At 48.4% G+C, this 23,373-nt stretch overlaps 1 protein-coding gene across 1 annotated transcript in view; it reads right to left on the bottom strand.

Moving 5' to 3' along the window:
• Positions 1-1,516: 1,516 nt before the first annotated feature.
• LOC103180321 (cell adhesion molecule 1) overlaps positions 1,517-23,373 on the bottom strand; it is a gene marked incomplete at its 3' end in the record, with an annotated part of 177,288 nt that continues 155,431 nt past the window's right edge. Inside the window, 4 exon segments of the mRNA XM_042343894.1 lie at positions 1,517-1,950; positions 3,211-3,339; positions 13,788-13,820; positions 20,116-20,184. Of these exon segments, the coding sequence (XP_042199828.1) occupies positions 1,832-1,950; positions 3,211-3,339; positions 13,788-13,820; positions 20,116-20,184 (350 nt within the window).

Here is a 23,373-nt window from a genome sequence, read left to right as displayed (position 1 = left end):
GCTGGGCGAGCTCGGTTGTTACGAGACTAAGTTATCTGAATGGTTTTGTACTTTAAATTGATTACGGGGTGGGTGGGGGGTGGGTGGGGGGGGTGTTGGCCGGAGGAATATGGAACGATCATCAAAAATGCCAATGATTTAAAAAAAAAATCACAATTCTCCCCTCTTCCCTCTCCTCCTGACACCCAGGCGAAAGATAAGAAAAAAAGAGATGTAGCCAAGATTTTTGATCTGATTTAGCACCTCCTTTCCTTTAAACTTGCTCTCCCTCCCTTTTTGATGCTTATTCAAGAGAGGGGTGGGGGTGGGGGGTGCATATTAAATGCACGATACACAAGGAACTTCTATTAAATACTACAGCCTTCTGTACAGTGTTTGATCAATTTTAATTAAACCTTTTGTTAAATAGATTACAAATAGCATTATACAATGGCACGAGGACTAAGCCACAAGGATTCAGTGGCTCGGTTCAAAAAAAATAAACCACACACTATTTCTCAAGAGATCTGTACAGACAGTCCACACAGTAAAGCAGTGTATTTTTCTTAATTTTTTTTAAAGAGAGGTTCTTGAATATAATAAGCCCCGCGTTGTGACTGAGAAAGGAAAGGGATAAAATAGGGCCTTTTAAACCAACGGCTGTTCTTGATGGGTCAAAAGATTTTGAGTCACTCCAAAGTTCAATGCATGCCATTGGGCTGCCTCTCTCATGTGTGCGTGTGCGTGTGTGCGTGTGTGTATATGTGTGTGTGTGTATATGTGTGTGTGTGTGCGGAGAGGGGTAAAGAGAGGTGGAGATGGGGGAGGAGGGGAGAGAAGGTGTGGGGGAGAAGGGGGAGTTGGGGGGAAAGCACCCTTGCTGACAGGGAAATCACGGAAGTGGACAGATACCCTTTTTTTTCGGTTGTTTTTTTTTCTTGGCAAACAAATTGGTGAGAAGTAAGGCCAATTTGGGAGAGGGAGGGAGAGAGAGAGAGAGAGAGAGAAGAAAAAAAAACTCAATGATGAGATTCCTTGTTAAAAACAAGAGCCGTCGGAACAAAACTGGGTCGCAACTGTGATGGAACTCCAAATCTGTCCGCTTGCTACAAAGGCACAGACCTCAGCTGTCAGGTCTGGTTAGGTTTAGGGCCATCATTAACCGAGTTGCGTCAGTTACCCAGAACACAGAGAGACAGTTTGAGGTACCCTACATCGTACAGAGAGAGAGAGAGAGAGATAGAGAGAGAGAAGCGAATGAAATCAAGACTAGATCTCGCCGCAAGAAAGCCTCACTTGCAGAAAAGTGCCCCCAATCCATCCGTGTCCCTCTGCGTAAACCGAACTGCCCCACCGGCTCACCTCACCTCACCTCACCTCAACGCTCGCGGAAAGAGAGAGAGAGAGAGAGAGAGAGAGGAGAGGCGAGAGAGAGAGAGAGAGAGAGAGAGAGAGAGAACTTGTCAACGCGAATACCCCCCCCCCCCCCAAAAAAAAAGGAGACGAGAAACTAAACAGAAGGGGGAGGGAGCATTTGTTTTTTTTTTGTGTGTGTGTGTCAAGTCCGTGGAGCTTCCGAAATGGCAATTCGATAAAAGGCTGGAGAGTTTTTGCAGGGAAAACAAGGCACGGAGTTTTCTGCAAATGAGATGCTAAACTAAGTCCCCAAGTCTGGCTAGGCGTTTACAGAGGTGTCAAACCGTGGAACTCAACGAGGTCTACACACACCGTTCCCCCACCCTAACCCCTAATCTACGCAGTGTCTCGAATGTGACCGCAGGACTGTACTAAACCGTGACTTCTTTTCGACAGTTGGACACCTCGGTGGCAACTGTGCGCTCTCGCTTCCGCTTTAGATGAAGTACTCTTTCTTCTCCTCGGAGTTGTTGTGCCCGCCCTCGGCGTTGATGATGGCGGTGTCGGCGTCGGCGGCGTCGTCGGCCCCTTTGGCTTCGTGCGTGAAGTACGTCCCTGCGAACGATCGCGAGAGAGGGGGAGAAGGGGAGAGAGAGAGAGACCGTCAATGCAAAAACCCCTCACGGATGTTTGCGCACAGATGGGTCCCACAAACGGCCACGGAGTGACCGACCATTTTATTTTATTTGAGGGATTGTTGGCCAGGACACTGAGGGAGGGAGAGAGAGAGAGAGAGAGACGGAGAGAGAGACGGAGAGAAGGAATGAAATCAGACTAGATCTCGCCACAAGAAAGCCTCACTCCCCCACAGCGCTGCGCTGGATTGTCAGCTCAGACCGTGTGATTCCGAGTCCGAATGTGGGGACTTTTCTGACTCGGGAGGTGTGTGTTAGAGAGAGAGAGGGAGGGAAAAGGAGAGAGAGAGAGAGAGCGCGCGCTACCTGTTGAGCCAGTCTGACGCACAGAAGCACGAAAGCGCTCCGAACAAAATATCGGGAAGTAATCGCGCTGCGGGTTGTGTGTGTGGGAGTTTGCGCAGGACACCACGGCTGTCTGAGACAGAGTTAGGTGTCAGGAGAATGGAACGAGGGCGATGTACAAGGCACGTAAATTAGCGATTCGCAGCCACTGCTGAGACACAACACGGCCAATCCTTTCACTGGCTGAACGCAAACTGACGATCGCCCTGAATTACAGCCGCCGTTAGGAGTGCCTTCCTGTGCGCGTCTTATCATGACACACTTGCAGGGAAGCAACAGGTTTCAAAACCTGAATTAAAAAGTTGCGAAGGTTCCCCCTCCCAGAGAGACCGTTTAACCCTCCTGCCACCTCAGCCGCGGAATAAATCCGAGACTTGGGGGGGGACTTGGGGACAGTCAGCCCCTGCTCGAGAGTATCCAAACCAAGCCGAGAATTCCAGTGCATCCCAACTAAACACGGAAATCCCAGAGATGGGATGGCTGGAATGGAACCCCCCCTCTCTCTCTCTCTCTCGCTCTCTCTCCTCGGAGAGAACGCATCCCGCTCAGCTAATTACGGAAAGCATTGAAAGCCTTTCACGTCGAGAGGACGTCCCAAGGCGCCAGACAGTCAGGGGTTTGGATCTGGGCAGGGGGTTCGGGATCAGGAGGGGGTGTCCGAGAGCACCATCCGAAGGCGGTGAGTGAGCGAGTGAGTAAAAACCCGGGCAGCGGCTCAGTGGACAACGCAGCGAGAGCACGCGCGAACCGAAGGGGCAGGGAGTGGGGGAAGCGGGGGGGCGGGGGGGGGGGGGGCGCGTGGGGAAGGGGGGAGTCCCGTTCCTTTGCGGCTCACCTTTGTGTCTCGCGAAGTATCGTCCGAGAACAATCAGCAGGCACAGAATGGCGAACACCACCACGGCAACCACCCCACCGATCACGGCGTGGTCCACAGACCTCGGCACCTCCGTGCCCGCTCTGGGGTCTGTTAAAGAGTGGAAAGCGAGAGAGCCTTTGGGTCAGACACAGCTGGTTACCAAGAAAGACTTTTAACCCCCCCCACCACCATCCCCCGCCCCCTCACCCCCTCCAAACCCGTCGCACTCATCCCCGTCAAACCGCTCGCATTCAGGGCGAGGAAATCAATGCACAAAGATATAATCTCCATTGTCCGTCCACCGCTCTGTTACCGTAGACTTGTTTTCCTCGTGTGCGCGTGTGTGTGGTTTTTTTTTGGCCACACGAGCGATACATAAATCCGCACAGTCAAACCCCAATAATAAGATGAATCAGTTCCAAAAGTCAGGGCTGTCATCTCTTGATCGCAGGAATCCAGCACGGAGTTAGACAGCAGCAGCAGCGGCGATAACTTACATCCGTCTCTCTTCTGCGTTCCGAGAACATCGGTCTCTCTTAAAAGAACCGTTTGGGAAGCAACAAAGCAGCTTAAATCTCGGGAGCCACAGCACTAAATGAGATTCAACCGCAACAGGTTAAAACGCACGAGCGGTTGAACGGTTCTGGCTGACGACCGCCCTTAAAAGTCACGGCAAAAGGGAAAAGAAAGCAACTACGTTATAAAGACAAGAGGACCGCAGCTGCACAGACTGCTCAGGACGGGCTTTAAAACGTGACTGCAACGGCGAGAGAATAACCGCCAAACTCTGAAGTCGTTTTTTTGCTTCGCATCACAGTTACGTCCGAGCTTCAATCTCTCCCGATAGGAAGCACTGCAATCCGTCTTACGACCGGTGCAGCGGAGAGAGAGAGAAAGAGACAGAGAGTGAAAGAGAGAGTAAACGAGAGCTAGAGGGCAAAAGGATGGATCTGCACTTAAAACTGTCCACGTTAGGAAAAAGCGCGAGTGTTTATCAGTTCGCTTTAAAGGAAGATTTTATATTTGATTGATCCGGCTAACAGAAAATTCTTCTTTCAAGGCTGAAGACGGTGCAGAGAAGCTGTGGGAGTTTTATCGATCAGGTTCGGAGGAGTGTGACAAGGAGAGGAGGTTACGGTGGTCTCTGGGGGAAGAGAAGTCCAATTCATCAGTTTCTACACAATTTACACCTTCTAGGTTCCCATCAATTACTTTCTAAATTAATAGCAATTGATTCGGGTGCATTAACCTCTTGAAAAATGCTTTGGAACGTTACAAAAGAAATCCATTTATTATTGTGCTTTTTAAATTATTATTGTTATAATGTAAAAATATGTGCACCAGTGTTTTCTGTCGGGTGATGGTGGTGGGGAGAGGGGTGAGATGCAATATTTTCATGTAAATTCAATAGAAATTAAAACTCAAAATGGCCATTCGAAACGCCAAATCCCTCCGTGTTGGGAGCACGTGCATCACTGAGTCGCCAGAGCCCTGTCCCGCGCTTTCATCTGTCCTGGTCCTGCCAAATCCTGTCACGGCCAGGTACGTTTCAAGTGTGTGCGTGCTTGCGTGTGTCTGCGTGCGTCCTCTGTGCACTTGCGTCGAGATTCGGTACTCTCTATGCGCGTGTCTTCTCCTGCACCAAGCTCCGTGAGAGCCCATCCTTGCTCGGCTCCGCTGAGGATCGAGTTCAAGATCCTCGTCCTCACTTTCGAAGCTCTCCGCTATCTTGTTCCTTCCTACCTCAGCGACCTGCTGACGCCTGGCCAACCTTTCTGCTCTGCTCCCTCCGCTCGGAAGCCAGTGGTCTGTTCCATGTTCCCCCACCCTGCCCTCTCCACCATCGACGGTTTGGCCTTCATCCTGTCCGCCCCAAATCCTCTGGAACTCCTTCCCAGAGTCTCTCCTCCTCCCTTGCCTCCTTCAAGGCGCGTGTCAAGACCTTCCACTTTGACCGCACCTCCCACAAGCTTCTCACCCCATGGCCCTCTTCCCTCTTGATCCCAACCCCCAGCTCGGGCGCAAAACCTCGACCAGCCAACCCATTCAGACGTCCTCCTGATGTGAAAGGCGCGGTGTAAATGTTGTTGTGCGAGTGTCTGTCTGTGTGTGTGTGAGTGCGAGTCTTTGTGTTGGACCCTTCTAGTTTGGACCTCCTCTCAAACCTCCTTCTGTCTCTGAGACAAACTCCTTTAAAAAACACGCAAACAGAACACCTCCCGCACCTCGACTATGGGCAATATATAGAAAAATTATGAGTGTTTGAGATCGCACAGTCGGCACAGATCCACTCCATTGACCCAGCGCTGTCCCAGAGACAGGGCTCGCGTTTTTTTTTTGAAGCTATAAGATGGCAACAGTCTTCTATCTCAGCAGTGCTGAGGAAATTAGATTTTTGCTTCTTACTCTTTGAAATCTTAGCGTCAATCGATGTCCGGCTGAAAAAATTAGGACGCAGGTTTCGAAACCAGTCCATCGGGCAAGCGACTGGAGTTTGCATTTTGCAAAATAAAAATCGAACGATTAGGAAATTAAGATAACGCAACACACCCCCCCTCTCCCCCCCCCAAATAGCATCAGGTTTGCACCTGTGCATTTACTTAATAATAATATGAATTTACATTACTAATTTATGATACGAATGATAGTATATCTTTGCAGTTGATACAGCGCCTTATCACGTCGTCGTTGAGATTCTTCCCAGAATATGTTGCAGAGTGAATTGACTTGTATATTTTTGGGGCAAAAATTCTTTTTCTTACGCTTCAATTTAAAGTATTCGATATTTACAAATACTGAAACTGTTTTAACTTTTTTTTAAAAATCTGATTCGTTTTTGCCTCCAGGAAAGTCTGAGTTGTTGGAAATATTACTCTTCAAGCCTCGATTCGCTCTTTGTCCTTACCTCCTCTCCAGGAGCCTTCCCCTCTGTCTCATTCCCATTCCGCCTTTGACCCTTGGGAATGCCCTCTCGCCTCTCGTTGTCTTTCTCTCAGCGAAATAATTTTGTTTCCTTTCCTACAGATTCTTTAGCTTTGTACATCGTGGGTTCCTCATTCTCTTATCCGTCCTTATCTCTCACAGGCTCCTTCCGTGCGTAGGTGGGATGCACGGAATCCTCAGTTGGGTTTGGATGCTCCTAAGCCACGGTGATGGGTTTCCGCATTTGTCAGATATTCGGCTCTTCAAAAAAATGACAAGCTCCTGACTCTCTCTTGGCTCTTCTTCCCACTTTCATCCAGTGACACTAGCTTCGTTCCAGGCCATCTGTTGCCCGGGCTTCCGTGTCCCCTCTATGGCTGAGCTCGACCCCTTCTTATTCTCCTGGGGGAGAGGGGAAGGTGAATGGGTCTCCTTGGAGCTGAACTGGTTCCAAAGTGACACGCGAGGCAATGGATCGAGCCAGCCCTCTCTCTGGTAGTTCCTGAGCCAGGCAGGTCAACAGTGCTCCAGGACGTCACAGCATAGCCCATCGGCACATAGGATAAGTTCCTCCAGGGAAAGAAAGAGAGAGAGAGCATATTCCATTCCATTCCAACCATCTATCTCTGGGATTTCCATGTGTGGGTGGGATGTATGGAATTCTCAGTTTGGTTTGGAGACTCTTAGAAACGTGGTGATGGGTTTCCGCGGACACCCGGCTGACCCCTCCCCCCCAAAAAAATCTTCACTTCTTTAACACAGCTTCCTTATCGATGCTAGCTTCTCTTCTGCTCAGCAAAAGGCCATTCCTGATGTTCATCGAGCTCTTTTCTCTGTTGTAACCCAGCATGTCTCAGTACGGCAGCTGAGACGAACTAAAGACCTTCCTTTTGCACCCAAACCCCTCAAAAAAACAACTCTTTTAAACACCAGGAGTTACCTGGCCTATCCACACAACAGCAACATAAGAACATAAGAAATGCTGGACGAAAGAAGACCAAGGTCCTTCTAGTTCACCTGGCAGTCACTACTGCAGCCAACAGAACTGTACACAGTACTCCAAGTACGGTTTCGCCAATGATTTATGCAGTGGTAAGGTTTCGGCTTGCTAATGATCTTTTGATGGATCCCAACATCTGGTTTGCTTCACTCACTGCCACAGAGCATTGTTGGGAGAGCTTCAATTTACTGTCAATCAGGAGCCCCTCCAGCTTTGCAATCTACTATCTCCATTAGCTTGGTGTCATCTGTAAACTTAGCCGCTGTGCTTGCGACTCCTAGTTCCAACCAACAACGACTTGCATTGATCCAGGGTCCTTCACGTAGAAGGATAAACATCTCTGAGCGCTTCACAGTGGCAGGAGGAAGTGGAGTAAGGGTGGGGGGGGGGGGGGGAGGTAGGTTTTGAAGATAATGTAATAATCCTTGCATCTGATATTGCACCTTATGTTGGTCGAGAAGACTCAAAAGCGGTTCGCAGGGTATATGGACGAGAGCTGCCGAGTTTGCAGAGAGAATTTTCTCGCCTCAGAACGCACTCGACATTTCACCTTCAACCCCGTGAAATGCAGACCCACCTGACTGAAAACGCCAAGTTATCTGACTGAACTAATCTGTTAGCGTGGGGAATCTGGCATGCCTTCGCGGTTAATAAACAGCTCTGCAAACTTGAGCAGAATATCTTTCAGCGAGCAGAACATCTCCCATTATTGTTTTCTTCGGGGAAACCTAACGAATTAGAAAGATAACTCTCCTCTCCCTCTCACGTGGGAGCTTTAGATTTCGTAGCCTCCTGACGTTTAATCCACTCGAATCTGAAGGGGTTGAAATCTTAGCACGGAGATACTGCTCTCTTTCCCAAGGTCTGCACTTTGCCTCACTGGAGTATTCTGGCCTTTGCGCTCAAGGGCTTTGGGAGAAAGGATTAATCTCACAAGATGTCAAATATCTCATCATTTTAATGCCCTTCAGAGACACGAGCCTGGGAATGATACTTAACCCCGTGTAAGTCTATTTACTATCAGTCCACTTGTTGGTGAGTGCATGCTCTTGCAAGCAAATTAGTTCTTTTATCCCCCCCTTTCCCCCCCGTAATGCAGCCCAGACTGACCCTGCAGGGACCACAGTAAGCTCGGAGGCTCTGTCTTTTGGACAAGAATTAAACCAAGGTCTTATCTGCCTGTTTGGGTGAACATTAAAGATCTCATGGGGGTCTACTCGAAGGAGAAAGGAGTTTCTCTCTCTCGGTGTCCTGGCCAACAAATCCCCCAAATAAAATTGGTCACTCACTCCACGACTGCTGGTGGGACACTGCAGCGTGCAAACTGACTGCCGCGATTCGGCCACAAGACACACAAGTCACTGCACTTTGCAGTATATCCTGCGAAGGGCTTTGAGACGTCTCCTCCACGTGAAAGGAATTATTTATTTACCGTTAATACCTGCCAAGAAAAAAAAAGGCAAAGGGAACCAGAGGAAGAACAGGACACGGGCCTCAAGAGCCGTGATTCACTTAAAATCTCTGGGCTTTCAAAAGCTCTCGGCAGCAGGAAAAAAAAACACCCAGAAATTAAATGCAGACTTCTCTTTAATTCCATCGATATTTACTCTGGTTTTACGCCTCATCTGCTCTAAAAGGAACCCATAATTTAGCGCATCTGACACAACGCTCACTTGGTGAAAAACAATGCTACTTTTTCCAATGAAGTGCACGGGGAATCTAAATTAAGTGAGAAGGGCATTCTCCCGTGATGAACGAGATCGATGCCTTGCTCCTTGCATTAAACGCTGCCAAGTCACACCAGTTCTCACCAGGCTCCACTGGCTCCCTATCGCCCGCATGTCCTCTGGTGCCCCCCGTTTCACCATCGGCATCCACGCCCCGAAACTCTGGCACACTCTAAACCTCCATCTTGCCCCTTCCTTCCCCATCTTCAGGTCGCACCTGAAGACCTTCCCTCTTTTCTTCCAATAACCCCTCCACTTCACTCCTTTCCTCTACGCTTTCAAATCCCATCTGAACGTCCAGCTCTTTGGACTGCGCCTTCAGCCACCCTTCCGCCTACCCTCTCCTCTCCTCTTGTTCCAAGTCTTTGCAAAGCCACGAATCGTGTCCCCATACGCGATAGGCACTGCACAAGAGCAAATTGCTGCTGTTGCACTTGCCCCGCAATCAGAAACGGTTATTACACTTGGCAGCAACTGCCCTGGAAGCACTTTTGAGACTTTTAGCATCAAAGGCACTGCAGCAAATTGCAAGGATTAACACGGGTCCAGTATTTTTTTTATTACAAATAGCACAATAATTTGAACTAGAGGTATGAATCATTTGTACACGAGGTCCAGTGTAGCAGAAATCCTGCCCCAAGGCCATCATTGGCATCTGTAAAAATAGCACAGGTTTGCCAAGTGCCAAGATATTCAATTTGGGCGTTAGAAACATGACCCATTTTGATGTTCAGTCACTCCTGGGAATAAACTGTAGTGCAAAATGTGCAAGTGGTTGTGTGATCTGTCACCCGTGCTGAGCGTAATCACTGCCAGCGTTTCTCTGACGGCGATGTCTCTACGGGCAGATTTGGTGATGGTTTGATCGTTCTCTGGCCGCAGAACTGAACAGGGGCAGCTGTCAACGCTATGCAGTCAGGCTGTGCGGAGCCTCGGCCGCGGAATACACACGTCACTACACTTTACAGTGTGCCCTGTGAAACACTTGAGACGTCTCGGAGGCGTGATAAGGCGCTGTATCAAATGCAAGGGTGACTGTGAATTATTCTAACTCGACGCCGTGTTATCTTGTAAGCTCTCTGCCTCATTCCCTTCTCCTCGCCTGCTCCTGGTCAGACTTCAGATCGCAGCTGACGACCTTCCTCTTCGACCGTGCCTACGGTCACACCTCTCCCCCTCTCGGTGTCGAGTCCTGCCAAGGTTAAATTTAAACGCGCCGGGACACTGCCCTGCGAGAAGGACGCAGCGTAAATGTACGTCGTTGTAACTCCCAGCTTCAACAAGGCTCACTGATTGAACGTGGAGCTTTGAAAGGCCGCAACTATCCAACCTGGATATGATTGATTTACTGAGTGATTTAGTTTTGTTAATACAAGTGCAAGTTGTTTGTCTCTGTCGCTCTTGTGCTCTCTCTCTCTCTCCTCTCTCTCTCTCTCTCTCTCTAATTTTAGCCTCCAGATGAGAACACTTGAAGACTGCAGATGCAAATCCAGTTCACCGCACACGGGTCGATCACATTTACTGTGCAGTTTTTCGTCAGAAAGAAAGGTGGATGTTATATGAACAAATGCTGGAATAAACGTTACATTCGCCAAACACTGGTTACTGTAAAACTCTTAGCCTCCCTCTCCCCCCACACCCCCCTCCTCCCTCCCTCCCTCCCTCCCTCCCCATCACCCGCTGGAAAGCACAGCCCAACAGCAAACACAGGAAGAACCACAAAGTCACTTGGTCTGGAGGCAGTTCTGGTCTGCTGCCATCCGAGAGGTCACCTGTGTCGCGTGCGCACTCAGTTAACCTTTCCGTGGCCGAGAGGCACTTCAAGAACATTCAAGAATGAGTTCCAGAATCCACAACAAGTTGCAAACCCCCCACCCACGGCAACACAGTTCTCGAGCAAGCCACCCCTTACAATCCACACCCTGGCTTGACATTGCCGTTGAGTTAACCCCGAGCAATCTGATTTCACAACAACAGCAGCAGCAGCAGCAGCAACAACAAATCGCATCTGTACAGCGCCTTTCACGTCTGGAGGACGTCCCAAAGTCCTGGAGAGTCAGGGGTTTGGACCCCAAGCTGTGGGTTGGGATCAGGAGGGCGGGGAGGGAGGGTGTGGGGGGGGGGGGAATAGGAGGGTGACCGAAAGCGCGGGCGAAGAGGAAGGTCTTGAGATGGGCTCTGATGGGACACCCGTCCACTTCGACCGAAGGACTTTGATCGGGTACAGACACGGGAAGAGAAAGGACACGCATGCAACTCGAGACTCCTGTGGGTACAACAGGCTCCCGTAAACGGAACCCAATCCGATTCACAGCAAAACGGACAACGTGTTTACACGGGGCATCGCGACCGGCTTGAGGAGCACCATTAGTAAAACGGCAGCAAAACAAAAAGTTACGCACAGGTTAGTCGGGAGTTAGTGAGTTACCACTACCTCCTACATACAGCCAAATTAAGACTAAGCGGTGTGGACTAAACATGAGCTGTATCTGCATCAAAACATAGTGTGGTTTCTGAAAATAAGACAAAAAGCCACCTGAGTAACAAAACAAGCCTTGAGGAGAGACAGTCAGATGCAGCCTTTAGTTGCGTAGAATAATAGGTGGAGCAAAAGGGCCGGGGGTGGGGTTTGTGGGGGGGGTGGGGGGAAAGAGGAAGAAAAAGTGGGAGCTGTGGATTTGGCCAGTGAACTCATCAAGACAATCCCTCCCTCCTTCCCTCCGCTATTTAAAGAGTGTGACCCACTTTCAAGGCCTAAAGCTCTAGTCATGGACCTACAATTGCGGGTTCATAACAATAACGATAACCACAATCCTCGCATTTGACATAGCGCCTTATCACGTCTTCTGAGACGTCTCAAAGCGCTTCTCTGTCAAGTGAACTGACTGTATATGTTGCCATTGTACTCTCTGCAAAAACCTACGATTTGCAGAGAGCGGTGGAAAAGCATTTTAAAGTCCAGTCCCAATTTGGAAGCCCGATTTCCCAGATGGCTTTCAAAAAAAAAAGGGCTACCAAATTGAGAGCGAATTTGGAATCTTTTTGTCCTCTTTTTGAACCCCCCCCCCGCCCCCGCCCCCCCTCCCTCCACAATTCTGCGTGACTTGATCTTCCAGGTTAAGTCTAGGCAGCCTTTTGGGGCCTTGAGTTGAGTTGGGATGTTGCTGGGCACCAATCTGCAGGAGCTGTGCCAACTGGCATAGCAATTGGCACCCACGGTCAGTGATTATTAACAAGTCAGCTTGGCTCTGTTAACACAAGCTCTTTCTAAACTGGGCTAACAAGGTGCCGTGGATGGTAGCTGGAGTTTGTCATCCAATTATAATGAACAAATTTATGCCAATATTAATGTGTTGCTGCTACTGTAACCCAAACATCCCCTGATCCCCTGTCCAGATGTTCCCTCCGTCAATGAATGAAAGTCGGGGCTATTCGCTCGTGACATCTGCTCTCTGTGAACTGCCTCCACTGTGCATATTTACATAGATTTAAATAGACTGGAAGCAGGCCATGCTGGTGTTGATGCTCTGCACGCACTCCTTACTCCGTCCCGCACTCTTCTATTCCCCTTCTCCCTCTTGTGAACAACTAGCCTGATCTACCCTGTGGAGTCCTGTAGCTCAGTGGTTAGAGCACTCGCCTCACAGGCAAGAGACTCGGGTTCGACTCCCGGCAGGTCAGGCTGAAACCTTGGGCAAGGTTTCCTTACGCCACACGCCTGATAATAATCCCTCAAGAAAAAAAACCCGATAAGAAATTGGTCGCTTCAGTCCACGACTGTTTGTGGGACGCTGCTGTGGGCAATTGGCTGCCGCATTGCACCCAGAAAATATACAGTCAATTCACTTGATAGTATATTCTGTGAAGCGCTTTGAGACGTCATCGAAGATGTGATAAGGCGCTGTATCAAATGCAAGGATTATTATTATTAATATCATCCTAAAGGCATCTATCTGATTCAACCACCACTTTGGGTAGCGAGTTCCACATTCACTACCCTCTGTGCAAAGGAGTTCCTCCTAAATTCTCATTTAGATCCCCTTGTCGCTATCTTACACTTGTAACGGGGAGAAACAGCTTATTTATACTAACTTCATCAAACCCTTTTACAATTGTAAGGCACGTCTGTTAGATGTCACTCGCTCTGTCTTCGTTTCCTTCGTCAGCTCGGCGTCTTGACGCAAGCGGAAATCCAAGCCCCAATTGTGCCACGTTCTTCAAGTCAGCCTTACGTTGGGAGCCATTTTATCCCGCAATTCTTTTTAAAAGAAACCCTCCAGATTTAAAACTGAATCGAAGAACGTTTTCATACTCGTTTCTTTTGTGATCTTGAATTTCTTTCTTTCAACGCAAACTGTCTTCCAGGGTAAGTCTCAAAAACTCCTTGCAAGCAATCAATTGTTGAGGCCCAACACATAGAGGACTTCCTTTTTTTCCCCCCTGAACCACTGAAGCCCATTGAGACGATTTTGGCGCTACACTGAATCCGAGGATTCTCATCGAATTCTTTTAAAACAAAAGAAAGACGACTCTGATTCACCAATTTGCCAAATTCTGTTTGTTCTGAAATGCTAATTAAGAAATTAAGAGTAAGATCTCGGCTTGTGTGGCATTTCTCCCCCATTTCTCCCCCTCTCTCTCTCTCTCTTTCCCTTTAGCTTTACAGTTGTAGAAGACGGGTCCTCACTTCTAGATGGTTTGGGAATATCATCTGGTTGGGTTTTGATGGACAAGAGGAATTGTCAAACCGGTGTGAAACCATGGAAGATCCCCACACTGACTCTGACAGGTTGGGAGAGGGCAACAAGGGAAACCTTTCGGTTGCATCTGAGTGCGTCCCGGACCCTCGGGCTTGCCTTGCCACGAGACAGAGTGGCACGTAAAATAAACATCAAGTTTTTACCAACCGTGAGCTGATGGTTCTGTCGTCAGCGATGTGGCTACACACAGGGAACAGATGATTTGAGGAAAGGAAGAAACAGTAGGAGCGGCATGCAGAGGGATGGGAGAAATGGAATAGAAACGTAAACAAGCATTCAAGAAATTCCATGACAACAAGCAACAATTTGCGACCGTTAAAAAACTTCCGGCAAGCTTGTAACATTTTGCTTTTTAAACGAAAGGAGAAAAAAAATAAAAAACCTCGAGCTGTAAATTAAAATAAATTAAATTAAATTAAATTAAATAAAATCAAATCAAAGCCAGCAGGTTCATTCGTTCCAGTGTTGTTTTTTTTCCCCCTAAAAGACCCAGTCGCTGTGGTCATCCAGGCAACGATGGTTAACAATGGGTCACAGTGACTGCATTTACGAACAACTGATTGGCACAAATGTAGGATTAAATCATCTTCTCCCTTAGAGTTCAGGTTACAATGCAGTTTTTTTTCTCCCTCATCCGAGAGAAATCCACGTGATGTGCAGGGACCATTTCACCCCCTCATGTCTGTCGCCTGACACTGCATTTCATTAGATGGGAGTTAAATCGCACGAAAGCCACTGACACACAATTAAGAGGGTATTTTCAGTGGTCGGCGAGATGAGTGGATTTGCCCTCTGTGCTTCTACGTGAAACGTATTTGATTTAACAGAAAGGGACCTTTGCCACATTTTCACCCGACGTTGCAGACTTAGGGTTCCTATTTGGCAAAATCGGAACAATTTAGGTTTTCGCGCAAATTATCGGCGCGATTTGGACGGAAATTTCAGAGAGGGAGGAGGAAAATTGGTGTGTGCAAGTGGGTGCGTGTGTGTCTGTGCGTGCGTGTGTGTGTGTGTACATGGGTGTGGTCTGTCGAGAGGGGTAAAGGGAAGAAACTGCCTAGTTTATGTTGCTTTCTTGCTCTGGTGAGTTGCTGGGTTCTCATATCAATTGCTCACAGGAAAAATGGCTAATCCTTCCTCTCTCCCACAGGAGCTAACATCATAGGGCGGAAGGGAGGCCATTCGGCCCAGCAATAGGGCACATTCACTCCCACATTTCTGACCTGCCTCGGACTATACGGTGGATTGACTGTGAGTTTTGTGGGCGGAACATGGCAGCCAATTGCACACAGCAGTGATGCACACATACAGCCATGGATTGAGCGGAGCAAATTTTTGTTTGGAGGGATTATTAGCCTCGGAGAGCGATCTGTCAATCGACTAACAACTGATATAACTATAGACTCGTCACCCCATGTAGCACGGTTCAATATAACGATTTGGGGTTTCCTGATGGCATTTTATGTAACAAATTGGCACAATTCATCACATTAAGTGCGTGCCTGGTTTATTCCAGGACTATATCAATGAAATAGGATTATTTGCGGCAGACTTAGGTATGCCTCAGTGCGGAAAAAAATCTTCCCAAAGTGTTAATTAGTTCTCCTTTGACATGAATCTATTTGTTTTTTTTTCCAGCAAATTAGATTTGCAGAATGTATTTGACCGAGTTTAGTTTAATGACTATGGGAAGAAATGGATCTGAAAACACAAATGAAATCCGAACCACCTAAGTATGAGCCATGTTCGCAAGTGTCTGTCTGTTTCAGTTTGTTTTTTTTTTGGGGGGGGGGGGGGAAGAGAACCGGGTGTCTGACATTTACGGAAACCCATTACCGTGTTTAAGATGACCCAAATCAGACTGAGAATTTCACCTATTTACACCACCCGCACATGGAAATTCTGCTGCGTAATGGAATGAAAAATGCTCTCCTTTCTGGAGGGACGCGGCCCGCTTACCTAATTCCAGAGAGTATTAGGCGCAGGTTAGCAAGAGCCAAACGGTTGGAGGAGGAGGGAGGGAGGTGTAGGGGGGTGGGGGGTGAGCAGAGGTAGCAGCTAAAACCGTAAAGGTGGAGAGAAAATGAAACTGTGGAGATTTAAGTGGATTCATTTTCCGCACCTCACCTGCAGTTTGAGCAATTGGATTGGCCACCCGAGCCTTTAAAGTAGATTTCATTAAACTGTTGCCAAGCATCATTAATCGCGGAACTTAATTAGCGGCTTTTAAAAGCAACGACTCGCGAGGCTGCATTTTAGTTCCTTCTTAAAGAGTTCTTTAGTTTTAAAAAAAAATAGGAGAAAGAGCGAAGGAAGGGGTCAGACGCCGGCAAAGGATCAGTCATCTGTTCTCGGAGCGACACCAAGAACCGGTGCTATTCACCTCTCCGTCCCTTGCACAAGTAATCAACTCCTTTGCGCGATCAGTTTCTAAGCCCCACGCTGGCAGTTAGTGGGCGGAACTTGGGTGCGTCTGCGCTCTGGGACCAAATCTGTGACTTGCGGCATGAAAGTGTGCAACAGGCATTTCAGATCACTCTCACTTTACTTTTCCACAGAGCTGGAAGAACGCACTGAGCTTACCCAACACGCATGGATTTGTCCTGGAAGGACCACCGGGCTGAAACCCAGCTGATAACTGGAAACCATTGGCTTTTTTTAGGCGCTGTGTCCTTCAGCACTAAAACTGTGCTTAACAGGCCCTACGATCCCTGAAGCCTCTTGTTTGATAAAGTGACCCCCCCCACACCCCACCACACCCCACCCCACAGGTCAGTGTCAAATCATTCTTCCAGCCCTGCTTGGTCTACGACACAAGAGGTCAGTCAGTCAGTCAACTCGCAACAGAAGTGAAACGTGCAGGTTCAAGTCTCCCCATTCTCCCAACCTCCGTTACCTCTCTCCATGCCACATGCACCATCTGCCATCAGGACTCTGCCAACGGAACTTGGGAGCCACGGTCAAGGAGGCTCGAGAGAGAGAGAGAGAGAGAGAGAGAGAGACAGAGAGAGAGAGAGCGACCAACAACTCCCTCTCATTGGGGAGACAGAACTTACCTTCCACTCAGTCTGTCTCTCTCTGTTTCCTTCCCTCTCCAACTTCTCGCCCCAAATCCCAACCCCACAACCCCGACCACTCATTTCATCGGGACCAGATTAGAAGGGCTAACTTAGGCCAACCCCCACTCCAAACGGCTGAAGTTCCAAATCCCATTGTTTTCTGCCCCCCCAAAACTTTTTTCCCGTTCATCTTTTACTTCCCTTCTGACCCCGGGCACGATGGAATGACCACACGGTTATTTGTTGATTTTGCGTGCACCAGAGCACGTGCCTGTTTGTGTGTGTGTGTGTGTGCGGTCCGTCGGAGGCAAGTTCCCGCTGGTGCAAGACTGCTCTGACCGTAATAATAGTTTTCGAAGGACGCAAACACACACACACACACACACATACACATCGCGGCAATCTTTAAAACGCCAATGTAAAATTCCCCCGGTCGCAACATTCTGAGTCGTAATGGGGAAGGTGAAAAGGATGAGCAAGTAGAGGAACATCGCACTGGAACTCGCGGACGACACACAAACAAGCCAGGTCTGGGATTTGAAATGGGACACAGGTTTTCAACGCAGAAGGGCCAGATGAATGCAACGATGCTGTGATTATCCATCAGCCATCTACGCCGAGGATTTCTACAGATGTAGCCCTACAGCTCTAACGAAAAGCATCGGATAAAAGGCAGCAATTTGTGTCAAGCAAGAGAGGCCATTTGATGAAATCAAACAGACACCACCCTCCCCGGTGTTTTTACCAACAAGAATTCAGATCGATCCGTCTGTGTGATCTGCACAGATTCAAAAACGGCAACTCTCTTTTCCAGGGAAGAGAGACGTTGCTGGAAACCAGGGACACCAGGGTTTGAGCATTCAAATCAGTGGCCCTTCGCAGATGGACTATCGAGAGCTTCAGGATGCAATTACCTGGGCCGACATTTTCATTGGAATGGGAAACCGCTGTTAAAAAGTAATCTCATCACCGAGGGAGAGAGAGAGAGGTTCCCGACAGCTAATGCTAATCCAGTTTGATTGCCTGGACCATTATTATCACCTCAGGTTTGTCAGCACTGTTTGTTGAAGGGCAGGAGGAGCGATAATAATAATACTAAGGATATGAACCCTAGCTTCTGTTCCTCATTATTTTATTGCTGCGATATCTCTCGTCCTTTTTCTCCCACCCCCCAAAAAAATAACTGCAAATGTAAAGGACGAGAGGCCGACCCTAATTCTTTTGTTGGCGTTGAATTCATCAGATTATGAATTGAATTTGTGAGATCTCGCCCAATCCCAACTCATTACTGCCTTCCCAGGACTGAGTCTTAAGCTTTAATTCTTTTTTTAATACATTATATATACGAAAGAAATCAGATGAGGCCTGTTGCCTTCTCGTTTCGTTTATTTGAGGATATAATTCGAGGAGTACTTAGTGGACTTTCTGATTGGCAGCCAGTCCTAGAGTGGAGCCAAGGCCAAATGTAAATCACAAGGAGAGCAACTCATTTACTGATCAGCTCAATGTCAGCCAATTTCTTATTTCTCATCTCCGTGGTGATGAGAAATAAGAACATAAGAACTTGCTGGATAAAGGAAGACTGAGGTCCATCCAGTTCACCTTCCACCATCCTGGCAGTTGCTTGCTCCTATCACGGCCTAAACTATCTAATATGGATATTATTTCCTAACAGAAAAGGATCCAATTTTGTTCTTGAAAGAAACAACACTTCTGTTTGGATGATGTCCTAATTCTCTATCTTTTTATTGGACATGGAACTGGAGTAATTTGCCTTGAATGTGCTGCCCCCGAACTATCAGCTGAACTGTACATACATGAGGGAAAGGGGATAGAAGTGTATGGGAGGGAGTAGGGAATGGATTGAGGTTCCAACACAGACTAGTTGGGCTGAATGGCCTGTTTCTGTACTGTACAGTCCATGTAGATATATGGAAATAAATAGCGAATTGAGTTTTATTTTAAATTTTGTTTTTTTTAAGGGATCATTACCCCCGGAAAGCGATCCGTCAATCGACTCACAACCAGATTCCTAGTTACCGCTAGGCAAACAGAGGCGTGTGGAGCAAGGAAACTTGCCTAAGGTTTCGCCCGGGAATTGAACCTGAGCCCTCTGCCATGCGAGGAGAGTGCTCTAATCACTAAGCTACACGACTCCACAAGTGACTTTATCTGCGCTGCTCGGAATAAACTCTTGTAACTTTGCCAAATACAATATGTTTTTTTGCGATTTGTTTTATATGTAGAAAAAACGGAAAAAAAGGCTCTTCGGGAAGCGAGTTCGAAATTAATTAGCACCGTCGGGAATCTTTGCAAATCGGACGCACTCCTGGCGCAGGCAAAGGGCAAACCGTGGTGACAGATAGGCAGGCGAGCAGATTCATGGCAAGAGCCCTCACTGCAATGGATTCGCGAATCAAAGCTTTAACGTACAATCTTAAGGTTCTTGCCATTCGCTCCGTACGTGTACACACAGCGGGACGCGATTTAGCAGTCATCTACTAATGGCCACTAATTAAGCAATACCCTTGGGATAAAGAACGTTCTAAAAGGTCATTAACCTCTTCTTAAAAATGTTATTCTTTTAATGAAAGCTTTCCGCAAACCTCTTCTCTCCCCTCTCCCCTTTTCCCCCCCCCCATCCCCACCTTCTCCAGGTATAAATAAGTGGCAAAGCTATAGCTTTTGAGAATGCTGCAAAAGGGGTAAAACTGCCTTCACGTGAGCTTTCCAAATCCCAGCTCAACGCTGCCTTTCCTGAGGGCAGCGTCTTAAAACTTTCGAGTTATGGGTCCTCGGGGGGATTGTCGGGGATTGGAACCCGAGGGAAAAATTGCGGCTTCGGATCAAATTTAAAACGGGCCACGCACGGCCATCTGGGCTGTGCAGCCTCGTCTATGTTTGGCTTCGTTTGGGGGAATTTGAGGCCGGATAATGTTTTTCTATCGTGGACAAAAATAACAACTCCCATCCCTTTTCAAATAGTGCCGTGGGAATCTTTTAACGTCCACCTGCGATACTGTCTCCCGAGATATTATTTAGTCACAGAAATCTGTCTAATTTGTTCTGGAATGAATCGACACCTTCTGTCTCCCTCGTGTCTCCCTGGGCGGCCCCTTTCCGTCCGTTTCCTACTCGCTCGCTGAAGCAGGGTTTCCCCAGATTGGCTCTGAATTTGACCGCCTTTCAATCGCAGGCCGGGAATTTGCTCCCTGAAGCTCTCGTGAGCGGCGGCACGCCTCGCCGGGAGTCGCAAGCTGGACCCGAACTGCTGCCGATATCCGAAGAGCGCGTAGAAAACGAAACCGAGGGTTAAGAGTTTAAGGGCGAGAGAGAGAGAGAGTGAGAGAGAGAGAGAGAGAGAGAAAGAGGAGGAAAAAAAAACCAACATAAAGAATGGCGTGTGGGTACCGTACCTGTGGTGATGGGTGGAATGGTGGTGGAGGTGGTGGCAGTTGTGGGAGGTGGGATAGTGGTGGGGGCATCTAGATGGTAGAAAGGAAAAATGAATAATAAAAAAAATACACACACACACACATAAATACACACACAAACACACACACAAATGACCTACACAATGAATTGTCGTCGTGTGAAACCCGCAAAACTGATTGAAAAAGGATGACTTCAGCTCTTTCTCTGTTCTTTGCACACAACAAAAAAAAGCAGCTCAAATTTCCGATTTCTTTTGCAATGGCTCGTTGCGATGGCTTTTTCAACAGCGGCTCACTCCCACCCACACCCCCCCACCCGTCCCCCATTTCCCCTCTACCCACCTCCCCCAAAAAAAAAATCGTGCAGCAACCCATTTTACTGAACACAATTTACGTTTATAAAGGCAGCGCCGTTCACGTGCGGAGGGCGTTTGAATCGCTTCGACATTGCTGGCTGGGTTCTTGCGTCAGCTGGTGGGAGTTGAACAAAAATAATAGCAATGCTTGCATTTGATTCAGCGCTTTAATCGCATCTTTGAGACGTCTCAAAGAGCTTCGCAGAACAGACTGTAAAGTGAACTGACTGTCTATTTTGCGGGCGAAACGGTGGCGGTGAGCTACGTTCGACACTCAAAGGACTACTTCAATGTGGACCTCCTAAGGGCTCGCTGCAAGTTTCTATCCCCAGATTGGAGCAAGCCTTGTGCTTTGCTGAATGCTGAAGTTAAGCATTGCCCTTCGCCTCTCTCAAGGCGCGTCTCGAAAGCCTTCTCTTCGACTGTGCCTTCAGCTGCCCTCCCACCCTCCCCGCTCCCAAACTCCGACCCTCCCGCCCGCCCGCCCCTGCCCCCGCCCAGCTCGAGTCCAATCCTCGTGAAAGGCGCTGTACAAATGTAAATTTGTATTGTGTTGTTTGTCGTTGTTATGGGGCCCTGTCTGGTGAGTCAGTCCACAGTTGAATCTCGATTTAGCTTCAAGAATCCTATTTTAGTGAGTGGCTCAATGTTACCAGAATATACTGGCGGGGATGAGACGCCGTTAGCTCGGAGATATTGCTGAAACGCAGTGCCCACAAATAATACCTGCTGGCAAAAAAAAGCTACCAGTGTAAGCTCTTATTAATGAAAATACTTATACAAGGGCTTTTCGGAAATACAATTTCTCTGCTGTAGATTACAATGAAGAATTCTTTATCTATTGTGTATTCGCTGGGGGTGGGGGGGGGGGGGGGGAATTCTCTGGGTTTTTTTTTAAGAAAAAGAAACCATTAAGTCAGAAAATAATTTCTATAGTCGGGCTGACACTTGGGTGAAGGGAAAATGATTTGAAAGCGCGTGCATTAGCTTGAAGGAAGCATTAAGCGTCTAGCTAGAATCTTAAATTGCGATCTCTTGCCCCATTGACACGTACAATTAAAGAACTAAATGGAAAATATTCCCTCCTCCCCTATATCATACTGTATTGCATCTCCACGGTGTTGGTTCTCTGCTGTGCGATCCTATTCTCTTTGCCAGTTACTGCAATGTATTCGTGTTCCCGCCTACTTTGCTGCAAAGGGTCTTCCGTCTCCTCCCACGAGTTTGCGATCGAATAACCACACTCGCAAGTGATGCAGCGCCTTTCACGTCTAAGCGTCTCACAGGATTATACACACCGTCGATATTTTAACCCAATTTACAATATATCCTGCGAAGCCTCTTTGAGATGACTCAACGACATGATACGGTGCTATATCAAATGCAAGGGTTATTATTCCTATTATTCTGGGGGGAGTTTGCAGTGACTGTGGATATTTTGTAGGCGAACCCGGCAGCCAATTTGACTCCCAAAGCCCCGCAAACAATCGCAAACAATAATAGTTCGGTCAGTCGATCCACGACTGCTTGTGGGGACGCTGCCGTGCGCAATTGGCTGCCGCGTTTCGCCCACAAAAATCTGCAGTTACTCCACTTTACAGCACGTTCTGCGAAGCGCTTTGCGACGCGAGATAAGGCGCTGTAACAAATGCAAGGATCATTATTGTTATTTATTAGAGCCTCTTCGCACGGTCGAATTTGCCCAATTATTTTCGAGTTTACCCCTTTCTGGTGTCAAACTCTTGGAAGAAAAAAAAAGGATTCGCCGTATCTCCCGCACAGTTTATTTTCGGTTCTGCGATCTGCTCCCAGGGTCAGCGCTGAATGGTTTGCTCACCCCCCGCTCTCCCCACCCCACCCCACCGCCACTCACATCACCACCACAAGCGCATCGCTGTGGGATTATCGATGAGAGCATTTTGTTGAAAAAGCCATCTTGACTGCCCACTTTATTCTAAGAGGGCAGGGGGACGGGAGGGGACGGGAGGGGAGAGGAGAGGAGGGGAGGGGAGGGGAAGAGAGCGGGAAAGAGGTAAGAAACAAAGGCCATCAATTCATCTGAATCCCTTTGCGACCGTTTTCGTGGAAAATAAAATGGAAATGGAAACATTCACGCAATATGAAAATGGAAATAGACAGTGGGGCGGTGTGTGTGGGGTGTGTGTGCGTGTGCGTGGGGGAGGGGGAGGGGGAGTGGGGTGGTGGTGGTGGGGGGGTGAGGCGGTTGGTGAGGTTCAGTGTGAAACAAACCCATAAGCCACTGGTTTGTCCGCTGGACAAGGTTCGAATTGTATTTTCACGCTGGCGCCGCTCTCAAGCACGTGAAAGGGTTCAAATGAATTGCGCGCCCCTCGCTCTGAGGCGCCGCCCGGCATGAAGGCCGCTGTACGATCGCAAGTCGTCGTCGCTGCTGTCGCTGCGTTCGTCTGCTGAAGCCGCGAGCAGCTCTACCCAACCCGTTAGCCGAGAGAACCAATGCGCCTTCGTCGCTCCCAGCTCCTCCGAGACGTCCTCCCGACGTGAAAGGCGCTGTGTGGACGTACATTGGGACTTGCGTGTAGATTGAGACACGGCTTTCGTGTGTCGCGCGCATCGACACGCCGGCAGGGTGGACGCCAGTTTACAGTCGGTCCGTTGCGAATGCGCACACGTGGGGTGTTCGGGGTGGAACGGGAGTTGCGAAAATCGCTCGCGACGTGCCAACGACAGAGCGAAAACCCACCCGGCCTCCGCAGCAGTGACGACGACAGCGACAACCTGCGCTTACACAGCGCTCTAGCGCCTCGGAATGCTTTGACGCGCGCGGAGAGAGTGGAATCGGGCTGCGAGCCTCAAGGAGATAAAACTTTGCGCGCGTTTTCGTTTTGAGCAACTTCAGATTGAA

The sequence above is a fragment of the Callorhinchus milii genome, unplaced genomic scaffold (genome assembly GCF_018977255.1).
Source record: "Callorhinchus milii isolate IMCB2004 unplaced genomic scaffold, IMCB_Cmil_1.0 Scaffold25, whole genome shotgun sequence".
Taxonomy (NCBI): domain Eukaryota; kingdom Metazoa; phylum Chordata; class Chondrichthyes; order Chimaeriformes; family Callorhinchidae; genus Callorhinchus; species Callorhinchus milii.
The sequence above is the reverse complement of the archived record's forward strand: the minus strand, read 5'-3'. Positions and strand labels throughout refer to the sequence as shown.